We start from the raw sequence: 13,017 nt of genomic DNA, 5'->3' as shown, positions 1-13,017 counted from the left end.
ATATGTACAACCCTCCCTGTACCACCTGTAATTAACAAGGAACAGAAAGCATAAATCTAACACGAGAAACAAACAAAAAAAAAACAATGACGTCAAATATTTTTTTTTTGTTTTTATTTAATTTATTACAAATATATTAATCATTCAGTGCAAAGGCCTAAATAAGCCTGTATACAAGGCACTATGTTTTATGTACAATCATTTATTTGAAAAATAATGACAGAATAACAGGTCTTTCAGAATCACAAAAAATGAAGGACATGCAGTGAGAGAATCGCTTTGGGTTCTGTGGAAAAGAGGAGTGTATGAGTGGGCGGAGAGAGAGAGAGAGAGAAAGAGTGCTGAAAAAATTTGGAAGTAGGACACAAAAACACCACTGCAGGTGCAGGACAACCGTTCAACCACTAGAGGTCGGCAGAGCTACGATGTGAAGGTGGAAGACTGACCGGAGGAGACTGGAAACAGAGCTATGCTGTGGATGATGTGCTCATGACACACGTCCCTTTGTCCCTGAGCTGAGCTAGTTGTCCCACATTATCATCGCGAGAAATAACGTTCACCTTGCCTCACCAACGGCAGGAAGGGGGGGAAAAAACACCCCGCCCTGATGCCTCTGAGCGGGACTTGTGCCAGCAAGCAGGCAGCTGTGCGCAAAATAAGCTGTTTCGCCGGAGGGCTCACGAAGCCGCGATCGCAGAGCGCGTCCCGTTCCCCTCTTCCCTCGCCTTTGAAAAGCTTCAGCTGGGCGCGACCCGAATCGCGGGAGGGCCCGGGGTGCGTCGCCGACGAGCGCTGGTCGCACCCCTGCGCTCCCGAAACGCCCGTGAAAAAAACAGGCCAGGACACCTTTTATTGCCCTGCTAATAATCTACAAGAGGTCCATAAACGGGGCCAACAGGAAGTTGTCGGGACTCTACACTAACATTCCAAGGAGCATATTTGCTCCTAAGTTGAAAAATATTTCAACTTAGGAACACACTAATGCATCCCAATTAGTAGAAGTGCTCCTGAGTTATTTCAGTTAGAACACGTCAGTTTTCAGGAGCATATGCTCGTAAAATTGCAGCACTGTAGAGCCCTGGTTGCTCTGCAGTGCTCCAATTTTACGAGCACACGTATGCTCCTGAAAAGTGACATGCTAAAGAGACAGTCCAGCAGTCATAACGACAGAAAAGCCTATTGTAGTAACACCTTGCTACGCAGGGCGCAGAGGAGGAACAGAAACTGAAGTAGAATGACTGAAGAGATTAAAGTGCAGCGGTTAGTGGTTATACTGTGAAATTTCAGTCACATAGACATTTATTAAGCTCGTTACCTGAAACATTGCTCTGCAATAGATGTTTATTCATAAGCATCACAAATATTTGGAGGATGTGGGAGTTCCTAAATTTTTAATCAAGGGCCGACAGTCACCAGGAAATGACTCTGCATGAGGGGAAAGGCATTACCCTTCCCAAATGATGCTATCAGGCGCGATAGCCCCTTCCCCAAGCCCCTTAGCAAACCCGCGCGTCAGGAGCGAAACGATCTGCCGTGGGACTGTGGTGCCAAACCGGATACCGGGCCGTGTGAACACCCCCCCGGCGATCCGGATGCCCCCCCCCCCCTCCACCAGAGGGTTCAGCAGGGTTTCCTCTTGTATTTCGAAATTCCCGGAGGGAGGCTAAATTTATACACCAGTCCTGCGAAGCAAGTCGCTTGCTGGATCATGCAGAATGGTTCAGTTTTTTTTGTTTTGTTTTTTCTTCTGTGGAAGGGGGCGGGGTTTAGGTTGTTTTCATTTGATCAACCTGTGGTGCGTGTCTGTCTGTCTATCTCTGCACAAATCACGTCTGCCCACACACCGGCACGCCGACCACGCTTGATTGACGTGTCACATTTGCATACGAGTTTACTGTGAAATTCAAATGTACTGTCTCTGAATGAGGCATGCTTGAATGCTATTGGTGACTTCTATTTGGCTGACATCTGCAAGGTAATGTAAGGAAACCAAAACATTCTTTAACATCCGCGAACCGTATTCTTTTTTGGCAAGGTTTTGCAAGTGTAATTAGTGTGTCTGATATTATTGCATAACTTGAGCAAGGAGGCATGTCTCGTTCTGTCTGTGCAAAACCGCATGCATGTTTTTTGTATGCGTTAAGCTGATCGTGAAGACAAAGTCAGTTGACACGCATAATATTCAATTACCAGAGTTTGGTTGAAGCTACATTTTGTGTTGCCTATGCATGCATAATGCATCCGTGTTTAAGGGTCGTAGGTCGCCCCGGTCGAGGAGTCATTCGGGGAAAAGGGTGTAAAGGACTAGTGCGTTTGAACAGTCAAAAAAATACCGCCACCACCAAGCAAGCAGGGTCACCGTCGTGTCCACGTGCGACAGGTCGACGCAGAAGAGTCTGAGAGAGTCCGAATGTGCCGTGGCTGCTCGGGCGGACTGCCTTCAAGGACGGACTTCATTTGCAGCAGTTGGCGGTGGAGCCCATGTTCAAGAAGCGGATGTGCATCCTCGACTCGACCTCGAAGCCTTTCAGAATCTGCAAAAAGACGAGAGCGGGTCACGGTGTGCGTCTGGCTCGGAACCTTCGGCGAAGGCGTCACGGCGCCAGAAGGAAAAAGAACAGTTCTCTTCCCGAAAAAGAACGGTTCTCTTCCCGTGTGCTGCTGGGTGAGTGGACGGGCAAGTAACCTACCTGCTGAAAGTGCTCGAAGGTGATGCCCGCGTAGAACTCGTCAGGCGCCTGAGGAAATGATCGTTCTAAATGTTACCCCGGGGCTGAACTGAAGAATGAACAAACATCACGCCACCATTGTTTTTCTCTTGTATGGTGACGCTACGTATCCTATTGGTACATAAAGCATTCATGCAAAATTCTTTGTGTGTGTGTGTGTGTGTGTACAATATATACAATGAGCTCCATAATATTTTGGACAAAGACATTTTTTTTTTCTTGATTCAGCTCTGTACTCCACAATTCTAGATTTGTTATTAAAATGAGAAAGACCCCCACAGTTGAAGACCTCTGCAGTTGATGACTGAAGAATTCTCACCGTAATGAAGAAAAAAAAACCCAACCACCTGTGGTTTTGACCAATCCCACAGGCCACAAGCACAGATAAGAACCACTCTATAGGAGGCTGGCGTGGATGTATCAGTGACTACTGTCCACAGAAGACTTCGCAAACGGAACTACAGAGGCTACACTGCAAGATGCATATCGCTAGTTCACTAGCCACAAAATCAAGATGGCCAGGTTACAGTTTGCTAAGAAGTACCTAAAAGAGCATGCAGGGAAAATAGTCATGTGACACCCCCAGTCATCTGTGAAACGTAGTAGGGGTGTTTGGTTCAGGCATGTAGGGTTGCTACAGTTCCTGTCTAACATGTCTTCATCGATCATGTAACTGCTGACAGCAGCAGCTGAATGAATTCTGAAGTGTACAGAAGAATTTAATCTATTCAGGTTCAACCAAATGCCTCCAAACTCATTGGACGACGCTTCGTCCTACAGAAAGACGATGATAAAGAAACAAAGGAGGAAGCCACATCCTGACATCAAGTCAGTCATACTATCTGAGTCCAATTGAACATGCGTTTCATATATTTAAAATAACTTCTTTTTTTCCCCCCAACTTGTCCCCAAAACAAGCAGGAGCTGAAAATGACTGCAGTACAGGCCTGCCAGAGCATCACCAGAGAAGATACTCAGCACCTGGTGATGACTATGGGTCACAGACTTCATGCAAAGAATATGTGACAAAGTAAGTAAACATGACTACTTTCATTTACATAATGTTAATATGTCCCAAACATTTTGCCCTGAAATGGGGGGGGGGGGGGGGGGGTTTGATTAAAAATGTAAAATTGTGGAGTCACAAACGTATGTGTATGTGCAGTATTTGTATGTGTACACACATACATACATATTACATATTTTCAAATATTTTGAAAGAGTTACATTTAAGCACCTAGTGGATATAGTGCGTATAATCAAATAAAGCCAGTTTGTTATCACTTAGGCTTATGGTTTGTAACGAGGAGGACACCTCACCATCTGACCCATGGTGATGCTGGCGACATCCAGCATGGCGGCGTTAGCGATGGATTTGGCCGTTTCCTTTTCCATTGTGCTGCATCGAGACAGGAGCTCCTCCACCACCTGTTGGCAGCCCAAGTCAAAGAAAAAAAGAAAGAAAAAAAAGCAAAATGAACAAACCGTGGTTTTCCCTTAATGGCTGCGGTAGGTCTTGCGACACTGGAGGATGACGAAAGGCTGTTCATTTGTCTCTTACATGCTTGTACTCCTCCAGGGTGATTGTGCCATCGTTGTCCGTGTCGTGCATGTTGAACAGAACTGGGGAAGAAGAAGAAGAAGAAGGAAAAAACAAAACAAAACAAACCGGTCTCAGTTGTCAGTTGCTGTTTTAAGAATACTTTTTGTCGCCCATCTTAAACCTTGTGGTTGCGGGGCAGTCTGTTCTATAACGAATGTCGTCTGGAGAAAAACATAATTTTGCAGGAAGCTGGTCTGTATGACCTACATTTTCTGATTGCCTCTACGGAGTGGAGAAGGAAGAGGAAGGAAGCTGGTGTGACTTGCCTTAAAGGGTCTGATTTCTAGTGAGATTCTTTAGCGGAAAGGTATTTGCACTGATAAGACGGTAAAGACTGGGACCTTCTTTTGCGCAAACATATTTTCATACCACTTAGTACACTGGGGATTGTGATTGTGACGCACAGCGCTTAAAATGCAACAATAATATTTCATCATTGACAATAAAAAATAGATTTCTGACAGATCTGCGGTTAATACATTGACCTGATTTAGCGGGTGTCACGTTTCACGCTTTATGACCCATTACTCTGTGTTTTGAATTAAGGGCTTCCGTAAAATGCACTGCGGGACTGCTCATAAATTAATGTCAGCTGAACAAAAACATCGAGATCTGGTTTCAACAGTTCCTCGAAATGAAGCATCCAGCTGATCTACACGAACATCTCCCAACTTGTGTGTACACTACAAGTTGCAAGCAAACAAAAGGTACTGTGGTTAACTCTCTCCGTGCGTCATTTCCACACAGGTCCCTTGGAGCCGGATGCTTGGGCGGCAGTGTACCATAATGGGTAAGGAGCTGGTCTCGTAACCTAAAAGGTCAGAGGTTCGATTCCCAGGTAGGACACCGCCGTTGTACCCTTGAGCAAGGTACTTAACCTGCGTTGCTTCAGTATATATCCAGCTGTATACATGGATGCTATGTGAACGCTATGTAAAAAGTTGTGTAAGTCGCTCTGGATAAGAGCGTCTGCTATATGCCTGTAATGTAATGTAATGTGATGTAATGTGATGCCTTAGCATAAGGCCGCGCTGCGCAGTCTGCGCAGACGGGCCAGCGGCGACACGGCGGCTTTCTCACAGCGGAGCTTCTCCTTCCTCAAGGCCTCGCGTTTCTCCTCGGTCATGTTCAGCTCGGGCGGCTTGAAGTGCGACATGACGGTGATGAACTCCTCGAAGGTGATCTCGTCCACCTTCCCCGCGCTGTTCTGCCGGTAGTTCCTGTAGACCGAGGAGGGGGGGGGGGGTGTGTGGTTACTCCAGCTCATCTCCATCTTGTTTTCAGCTTCTAGCACGCACGGGGGAGGGGGGATGGGGGGGGGCTGATGTGGATGCCAGGCTTTTGCTGCAGTCTGACACTAAAACGGCCAATCCAACCAATCAAGGCCTGGACTGGAGGCCGTGATTCGTTGATTTGCTGAATCAGGTGGTTCAGTGCTGGCTGGCTAAAACAAACGCCTGCATCCACACAGGCTCTGGGGTCCCCTCTTTATGGACATGTCATAGATCCAAAATAATCAGCCCTGCCCAGACCTAGAGCTACCCCAGGAAGACTAGCTGGCGTCATGGCGTTAACTAATGGGAGTCCTAATAAACAATAAAACAATAAAACACTAAGCTGACCGAATAGTGTGTGATTAAGTAACCACTTTGTTTGAGTAACCCACGCATCGCCAGCTGCTTCATTTATCACAGTGGAGATTTCCTGTGACTGAGCGCCAACACGTCTGCAGCAGCTAGCATGTCCCACATAGCATTTCAAACTGGTTGCATCCGGGTGAATGAGGAAGGAAGTAGCATGCAAATTTGTTTGCAGATGCACATTTTGTAGTTAACAGTTGGTTAGAAGAGTTGGTTAAAACAAAAAAAAAAAAAACAGTTTTTAAGTATCAGCAGTCATTGCCTCTTTCTGCCAGCACGTACCTTTTATCGAAGAAGGATTCAATGATTTGTGCACGGATTGGATTGCACTCCAGGTTTTGGATGTTCTCAAAGTGCTCCCTTCTGTAAAAGCAGCCAGAGATGTTTATCAGTTACTGAGATGCACATCTCAGCGCTGAAGTCTTCGGTCGGAGACTGAGAACCTCTGGGCAGGAACGCCACGTTAGCCTGGTGGGCTCCAGAGAAGAGCCGGTTCGTTTGTTCCCATCGACATGGGCTGTTCCGAGTCAGGCAGAGGGGGAAAGTGCCAAAACGAGAAATACCTGTCACATGGTTTCTGCAGAATCCTCGCCTGGCAGCGTGCCAGGGCTACACCAGCGAGAAGGGCACAGCCATTTGTCTCTGCCTAATAATACCACCGGCACAGAGAAACCCAAGAGTCTTCAGCAATGTTTTTAGATTGTTTGAGGGTGGGGGTGGGGGGGGTTGGAGGGATTGCATACAGCCCAGTTTCCTAATGGTACCTGCCCCAGAGTTTTTACAGTTATACATCTTTGTGCTTTTCAAAGGATCTTAGTTTTTTTTTTTTTTTTATAGAAAAGGCCTGACGGAGACAGGGAGGGAGCACTAAGTGGTTCTGAGGCCTAGTGTCGTTAAGATAAGGCAGGCAGGCAGTCAGGCAGGCCAGGCCAGGCCAGGGACAACGGAGGCCGGTTTTACCGTAGCGTGTCTTCGTCCTGACTCAGCTGCTTGAATCGGGTGTGGAGGTTGGCGATCTGGTCCAGAGAAACTGAGTAGGGGGGGGGGGGGAGGGGGGAGACAGAAAAACAAGGCAGGCCCAGTTATGGAACCACAGGACTGCACTGCTCAGTTCCCCTCTCTGCCCCTTGGGAAAAGCCAAGGCCTTTGTTCACATTGTCCGTCCAAGAGAACATTCACAACGGGAGAGGGTAAGATAATACAGACAATAGCTAGCAAAACCACCAGAGCAAGTTAAAATTTCACAGCATTTAAACTGATATTTAGTCACATTCAGCCGTGAAGCTAGTATGACAATGACAGAAGTGAGATTATCCTTTTTTTTCAGCTATACCTTATCACCTTTATTTACCCTGCACATTATCAAATGAGTAAGATTTGTTTACCTCACCTTTATTTAAACTGCACATTAACCTGATAAGTAAGGTGCTCAAGCTGTGGAAAATTGTGTTAATTAAACATTCTTGCATGAAAACGACCTTGACAGATCCAGTAAATGACCTAGCATTCTCCCGGTGGAGAACAATGAATTTTTCTTTCGCTTCAGCATTTTCAGTTCAACCCTTTTCCTTTTAGTTCCCCTAACAGACACAGACACACAGCTAACAGTTCTTTTTTGTTCTCTATGAATTTCACATGGTTCATGCTAAATGCAGGCGGTGTCAAAATCGCTTGGCTCTTTCCCACAGTGCGCAATCCGAGGATCGCGAACGTTGAGCAAACGGTGACTCTGCACGTTGCGGGTAACCTTAGTCGCTGCTAATGAGGTTATATGAAGATTGAGCAACTTCACCAGTAAACGAGAAATAACCGTCGTTTGAATAGGACATTAATTCAAAATGAAAAACAGAGTAGACTGCTGCCAACTTGCAACGGCTCAGTGCTCCTCCATTTCTCTCAGGCAAATATTTCTTGGATAATGAGCTAAGTTAGTGTGAAACTACAAAGGTTACGGCAATTTTGTTATCTGCTAGAATTTACGACCACTCCAGGCCTTTGTACTATATAAGAGAACAGCAAATTTTGCCCTTCGCCCAGCCAGATTTGAATATTCTGATGTTAGGGAAAAAAGGAAAATGGCCGCCACACCGTATTCAAACCAAGCAACGCAAACCACACAGGCAGTTCCAAGAAATGGCCAATAGTTCAGAGTTGCTCTCGCTGGATTCACCTAAGACAGTGGTCTCCAACCCTGGTCCTGGAGAGCTACAGGGTCTGCTGGTTTTTGTTTTCACCTTAAAATCTGCTCTAATTGATTTATGAAGTGCAGAGTCACTATGAAAACGAGCAGACCGTGTAGCTCTCCAGGACCAGGGTTGGAGACCACTGATCTAAGAGGACCTGACATTGTTGAGCTGAAGATATTTCATTGAGTTTTATCTGTGAGCAGTTTTTCAGTTGGTACATGTATGCCTCACTTATAGGTCATTCTACAGTCATTTTCACCACACTCTAGAAATTGGTTCCTGCACTTTAGAAAGACAACAGGAGAATAATCACTCTGGGAGAGACTCTTGAATTATTCACCATCATTCTTTGTGCACACCACCAGTATGCTCTTTCTCTCTTCCCCATTTTGTTAAGCCCAATATTTTATATCAGTGCTCATCATTGCTGCAGGGGCTACCGACTCAGGAGAGAGCGAGGACAAAACATGCGACGCCAAGCGCCACTTCTTACCTCGCGCCACACCAAGTCAGGCTCGCACTGAGATGATCTGGAAGAGCACGCATTTATGTGCCGCTTAACAGGCGCTCTCGCAGACACTGTGACGGCCAGTAGGAGTCGCTATAAAATGACGTGATGGGGATCCTGGCCAAACGAACCCTCCCTAGCTCTGGGGGATGCCGCTGCTGATTATGCGTTAGCCCCGCGGTGCTAACGGCTTACGGCTGGAACCAGAACGGTGCCTTAACCGGATGAGCCACCCCGCGGCCCCAAATCTGTTCTTTCAAAATTCCCGTTAATGTGAATCACACACAACCAAACAAAGAGCCGCTCATTGTTCACTGACAGCGTGGTTTGCTGAAGTGGCAAGTTTGTTCTGCGTGTAGTTAGCATTGTAGATGTGCGGGCTCACGACACCGCCAGGTAAAGACCCGACGTTCGGCTCAGTTTGCCTTGCTCGCTCCGAGCGCAAAGAGCTTGTTTTGACTTCCTAAGCACTTCAGAATGGGTGCTCTTGCAAAAAAAAAAACTTTCCATATCAGGTGTGATGAGCATAAGGCTTTACTCCCTCTCTCCAGAGAGCCATGAACGTGCAGACAACAGCAGTGGATTCGCTGTATTACAAACACATTGGAGAAGGATATTCTGAGGGGAGGGGTGGCTGCCCAGGGAAAATACCGTCTCGGATTACACTTAATGAAAGACAAGTCCTTGACACAGTCATATCTCATTAGAATTGAAGTACCTGGCCAGGGTAGGACATAGGCAGTGAGGGACATTGCTAGGGCCTCTCCTGGTGGCCTCAGTGCAAGCTAGACAACTGATCCATTAGGAAACTGGATGGATTTAAAATTTATACTAAGCCAATGAGATACATGTTGTGCTTTGAAAACAAACAAAATAAAAACAAACATCAGCCACGTAATCCCAAAAGCATTCAATAGTGACTGAATTTACAATGCAAAACCTGTTCCCAACCCAGTAGTGACCAAATACAATACCATACGACAAGCACAGAGCTTAGATGAATCATTGAGTGTATAAAGGCACAGCACAATGCTTTACACATTGAATACAATACTCAAATGTTTCATGTCCTGTCAATGCCAAGCCCTTAGAAAATTATTTGTAGGATACTAATATTTAGTAAACCTGAACCTTTATTTATGTTAACTGAATATGATTTCAGGAATTAATTCAAATTTCAAACTTGCGAACCAATATATTTAAAAAAATAATATTTACTTGACTATATATATGTTTATCACACCCCGCAACAAAACAAGTCTTATGTTTCTCAGAAACAGACTTTTATGCATGATGAACCCTTACAATGGGAAGTACCTGGAAACATAACTGCATCACATTAATAATCCTATCATTTGTGTAAAGTGACATTTGTTCCCATGTATCTTTGGTGTCTGTCATACAGCAACTCAACTGTGTCTTAATGAATTATTAATAAGTCAATGCAAGTCTCCCCCAACAGGCCTATAACTGGCATTGAAGTACCCAAAGGGTTGTTGTACAAATCTGGAGGTTATGAGTTCCTCTTTGAAGTCGCGGGGGGAAGCAGACAGCTCTGTTACGTAACTGCCCGTTACGAGTAATGACGTCTTTACCAGTAACTAGAGAAAAAAGCCCAGGTCGTTATCATTGTCATTAACCACGGCAGCCTACACGGTATGTAGCACAGCACTGAAAACCTTTCTACGGTGGCCTTCACCTTTATCTTTACGGATTTTACTCCATCCATGTCCATGGTAACGCATGTAGCCTATAGACTGTTCGTAATAGGGCCTCTTAACGACAGGTGCTAAAGGTGATCATACAGGTGACTGAACAGCTTTTCTTCAAATTGTGTCCAATAGCCACGACAATGTTGAATATAACGACCCCGAAAGCAGGGGTGTGTGTGTGTGTGCACCTGTCGTGCGTGCGTGCGTGTGTGTGTGTGTGTTTGGAAGGGCAAAGGAGCTCAGAGAAAAATCAGGCAGGTGCACTTTGATGGAATCCTTGTGAACACAATTCTTGTACTGTGTAAATCAATGCATCATCGATGACCTCCATCAATCACCCTTTTATACTGCAGTCAGAGATGCAATTAAATGCATCACAGGGACTTCTTAATTAATTAATTTATGTTCTACATCAGTACGCTGTTGTATTTTCATTTGGTTGAATTAACCGCTTCAGAGACACACGCTATATTCACTTGCAAAGACTTCTAATAAAACGTTTTCTTCCGTAGGCTAGCTCTGGAACATACACATTTATAATTATATAATCGGCAACTGCCGTCCTCTCGTACCTCCTCTATACACTGACTGCATAGTAAAGTTGCCTCGGACATGTCTAGTGATTTTGGTGTATTTTCACTTAATGTAAATACACCATTCGTTCAATCTTTACAGGCATTTATAAACACAAATGATCCACGAAGGAGAAAAAAAAAGCTTATACTTACACCCCGTCTTGTCAGATAGCTCTTGGAACTCGTGTTTACCGTGTGCAGACAGATAGGCTCCCATTATGAAGGTTATTTGTTATTTGATAAATATGCCTGTTAATGCGAAACAGACTATCAACACGTTCAGATGGCAGCTCTCGCGGTGGCGTTCTCTGACACGGGCGGTGGTGACAGCAGGTATATCCTAATGAATTATGCCCGCACGCACAAGCGCACCCTCGTCCCAGCTCTAGTTACAGTGGTTACAAGGAAGCCTCGACACATGCAGCTCGTATTGTTCTGCTTCGCGGAAAGCTTGTCCATGCCCTCCCCAGGGTCCTAATGCGTTGGCAGCGAAATTGTTTTCATCTGACGGCGCATGAACCCTTCAAATATATATATTGCAGTTCGAACCTGTGAAGCGAGGGTACTAGGCTAACACGCCAATGTGATGAGTCCTACAGGAAACATAATAGTAGGCAGCTCCGGTTAGATATGTCTAGTTAAAGTTCGGCGAAATATTACCAATGGATAACCTTCCTTGTGTTCGTGTGTTTCATTAAGTGTCAATGGCTCATTATAAAGCGCATTCCAGGTCGCTCAAGAAAATTGTGGGCAATAGCCCTGGATCGCACCCTGTACGTGTGCCAAATGATCGAACGGGCGTAAAATGGTAAGCCTGTGAAAAACTGGAATTTCCATTTCCTTTTACTACATTGCCTAACATGTATGTGTTCAGTAGACTATGCACATTTGACCTTGGGTGTTCGTGAATGAGTGGAAGATGGCACTGGAAAATGCAAACAACTGGTCAGCCGCAAAAACAGGACAGCCAGGTTCCAGTTTGCTAAGAAGCACCTAAAAGAAAGGTCTTGTTGACAGATGAGACAAAGATTGACTTGCATCAGGGTGATGGAAAGAGCAGAGTGTGTAGGCCAAAAGGAACTGCACAAGACCCGAAGCAGCCCCCCTCATCTGTGAAACATTATGGTCGGGGTGTTATGGTTTGGGCGTGTATGGTTGCCACAGGTCCTGTCTAACTCGTCTTCATTGATGATGTAACTGCTGACAGCAATAACATCATGAATTCAGAAGAATCGTATCTACTCAAGTTAAACCAAATGCCTCTCATTGGATGGCGCTGGATCCTACAGCAAGACAATGATCGCAAAAAAATATGTAATTTAACGCAAGAATCATTTAAAAATATTTCTGGGTCGTTTGTGAATGCAAAAATAAATAAATGAATACATAAAGGATTAAAACAACACATAAGCAAATAATTCACAGATTTCAGAATGAGGAAACACAGGGTCACTTTCAATCCCCTGACTTGTCTCGGTTCAAATGAAGTGGCACAACAAATAAATGTAAAGCCTTCCATTAGCACTTGTAGTGTGATACACTGCTCCATTTCAACTGGCATGCCATTCTCCGATACCCTTCATATACCTACCCTTGAAAGTAGGCTAGCCATTCTTACTGCACCCCAGCAAATTATCAGAACAAAGTTTACTTTTATTATGTATATAGGGGAGTTGGGTCCTTTAAATGTCATTAGTGCTGTACATTTTAACAAGACATGGCTACATATACTATATTATATACCAAGATATACTGCTGCGCTTACACACGGATGAGAAAACACGTTTCATTACAACATTTGTTTAAGTTTAATAGTGTTTATATCTTAAATTTCTGCCACGATAATTTCCCTTTTCATGTCAGCAGTTAAAATAACACCGAATGCGTATTTTGTAGGTTGGTTCACTTCAGAAATATTTTGCAGTGAATGCATTGCTTCCTCATAATACATCACTTGTTAAAACTATTGCAAAAATGAGTGACTTAATATATTGATCCTGGAATTATGTACATTTGATTGTAAAAAGTGTGTGCGTGTGTTAGATAAGTATCTTTAAAACGTAA

General features: G+C 44.7%; 1 protein-coding gene across 1 annotated transcript; it reads right to left on the bottom strand.

Annotated features, from left to right (window-relative positions):
* Positions 1–101: 101 nt before the first annotated feature.
* Positions 102–11,411, bottom strand: tesca (tescalcin a). Its single transcript, XM_035380039.1, has 8 exons — positions 11,107–11,411; positions 6,933–7,002; positions 6,255–6,335; positions 5,413–5,552; positions 4,291–4,352; positions 4,050–4,157; positions 2,691–2,738; positions 102–2,534 (listed from the first exon to the last, which is right to left on the bottom strand). Exons 1-8 carry the CDS (start codon positions 11,168–11,170, stop codon positions 2,454–2,456), a joined length of 654 nt encoding a protein of 217 aa, XP_035235930.1. The 5' UTR covers positions 11,171–11,411; the 3' UTR covers positions 102–2,453.
* Positions 11,412–13,017: the final 1,606 nt, after the last annotated feature.

Source organism: Anguilla anguilla, chromosome 10, assembly GCF_013347855.1.
Source record: "Anguilla anguilla isolate fAngAng1 chromosome 10, fAngAng1.pri, whole genome shotgun sequence".
NCBI lineage: Eukaryota > Metazoa > Chordata > Actinopteri > Anguilliformes > Anguillidae > Anguilla > Anguilla anguilla.
This window is presented reverse-complemented; position numbering and strand designations above follow the sequence as displayed.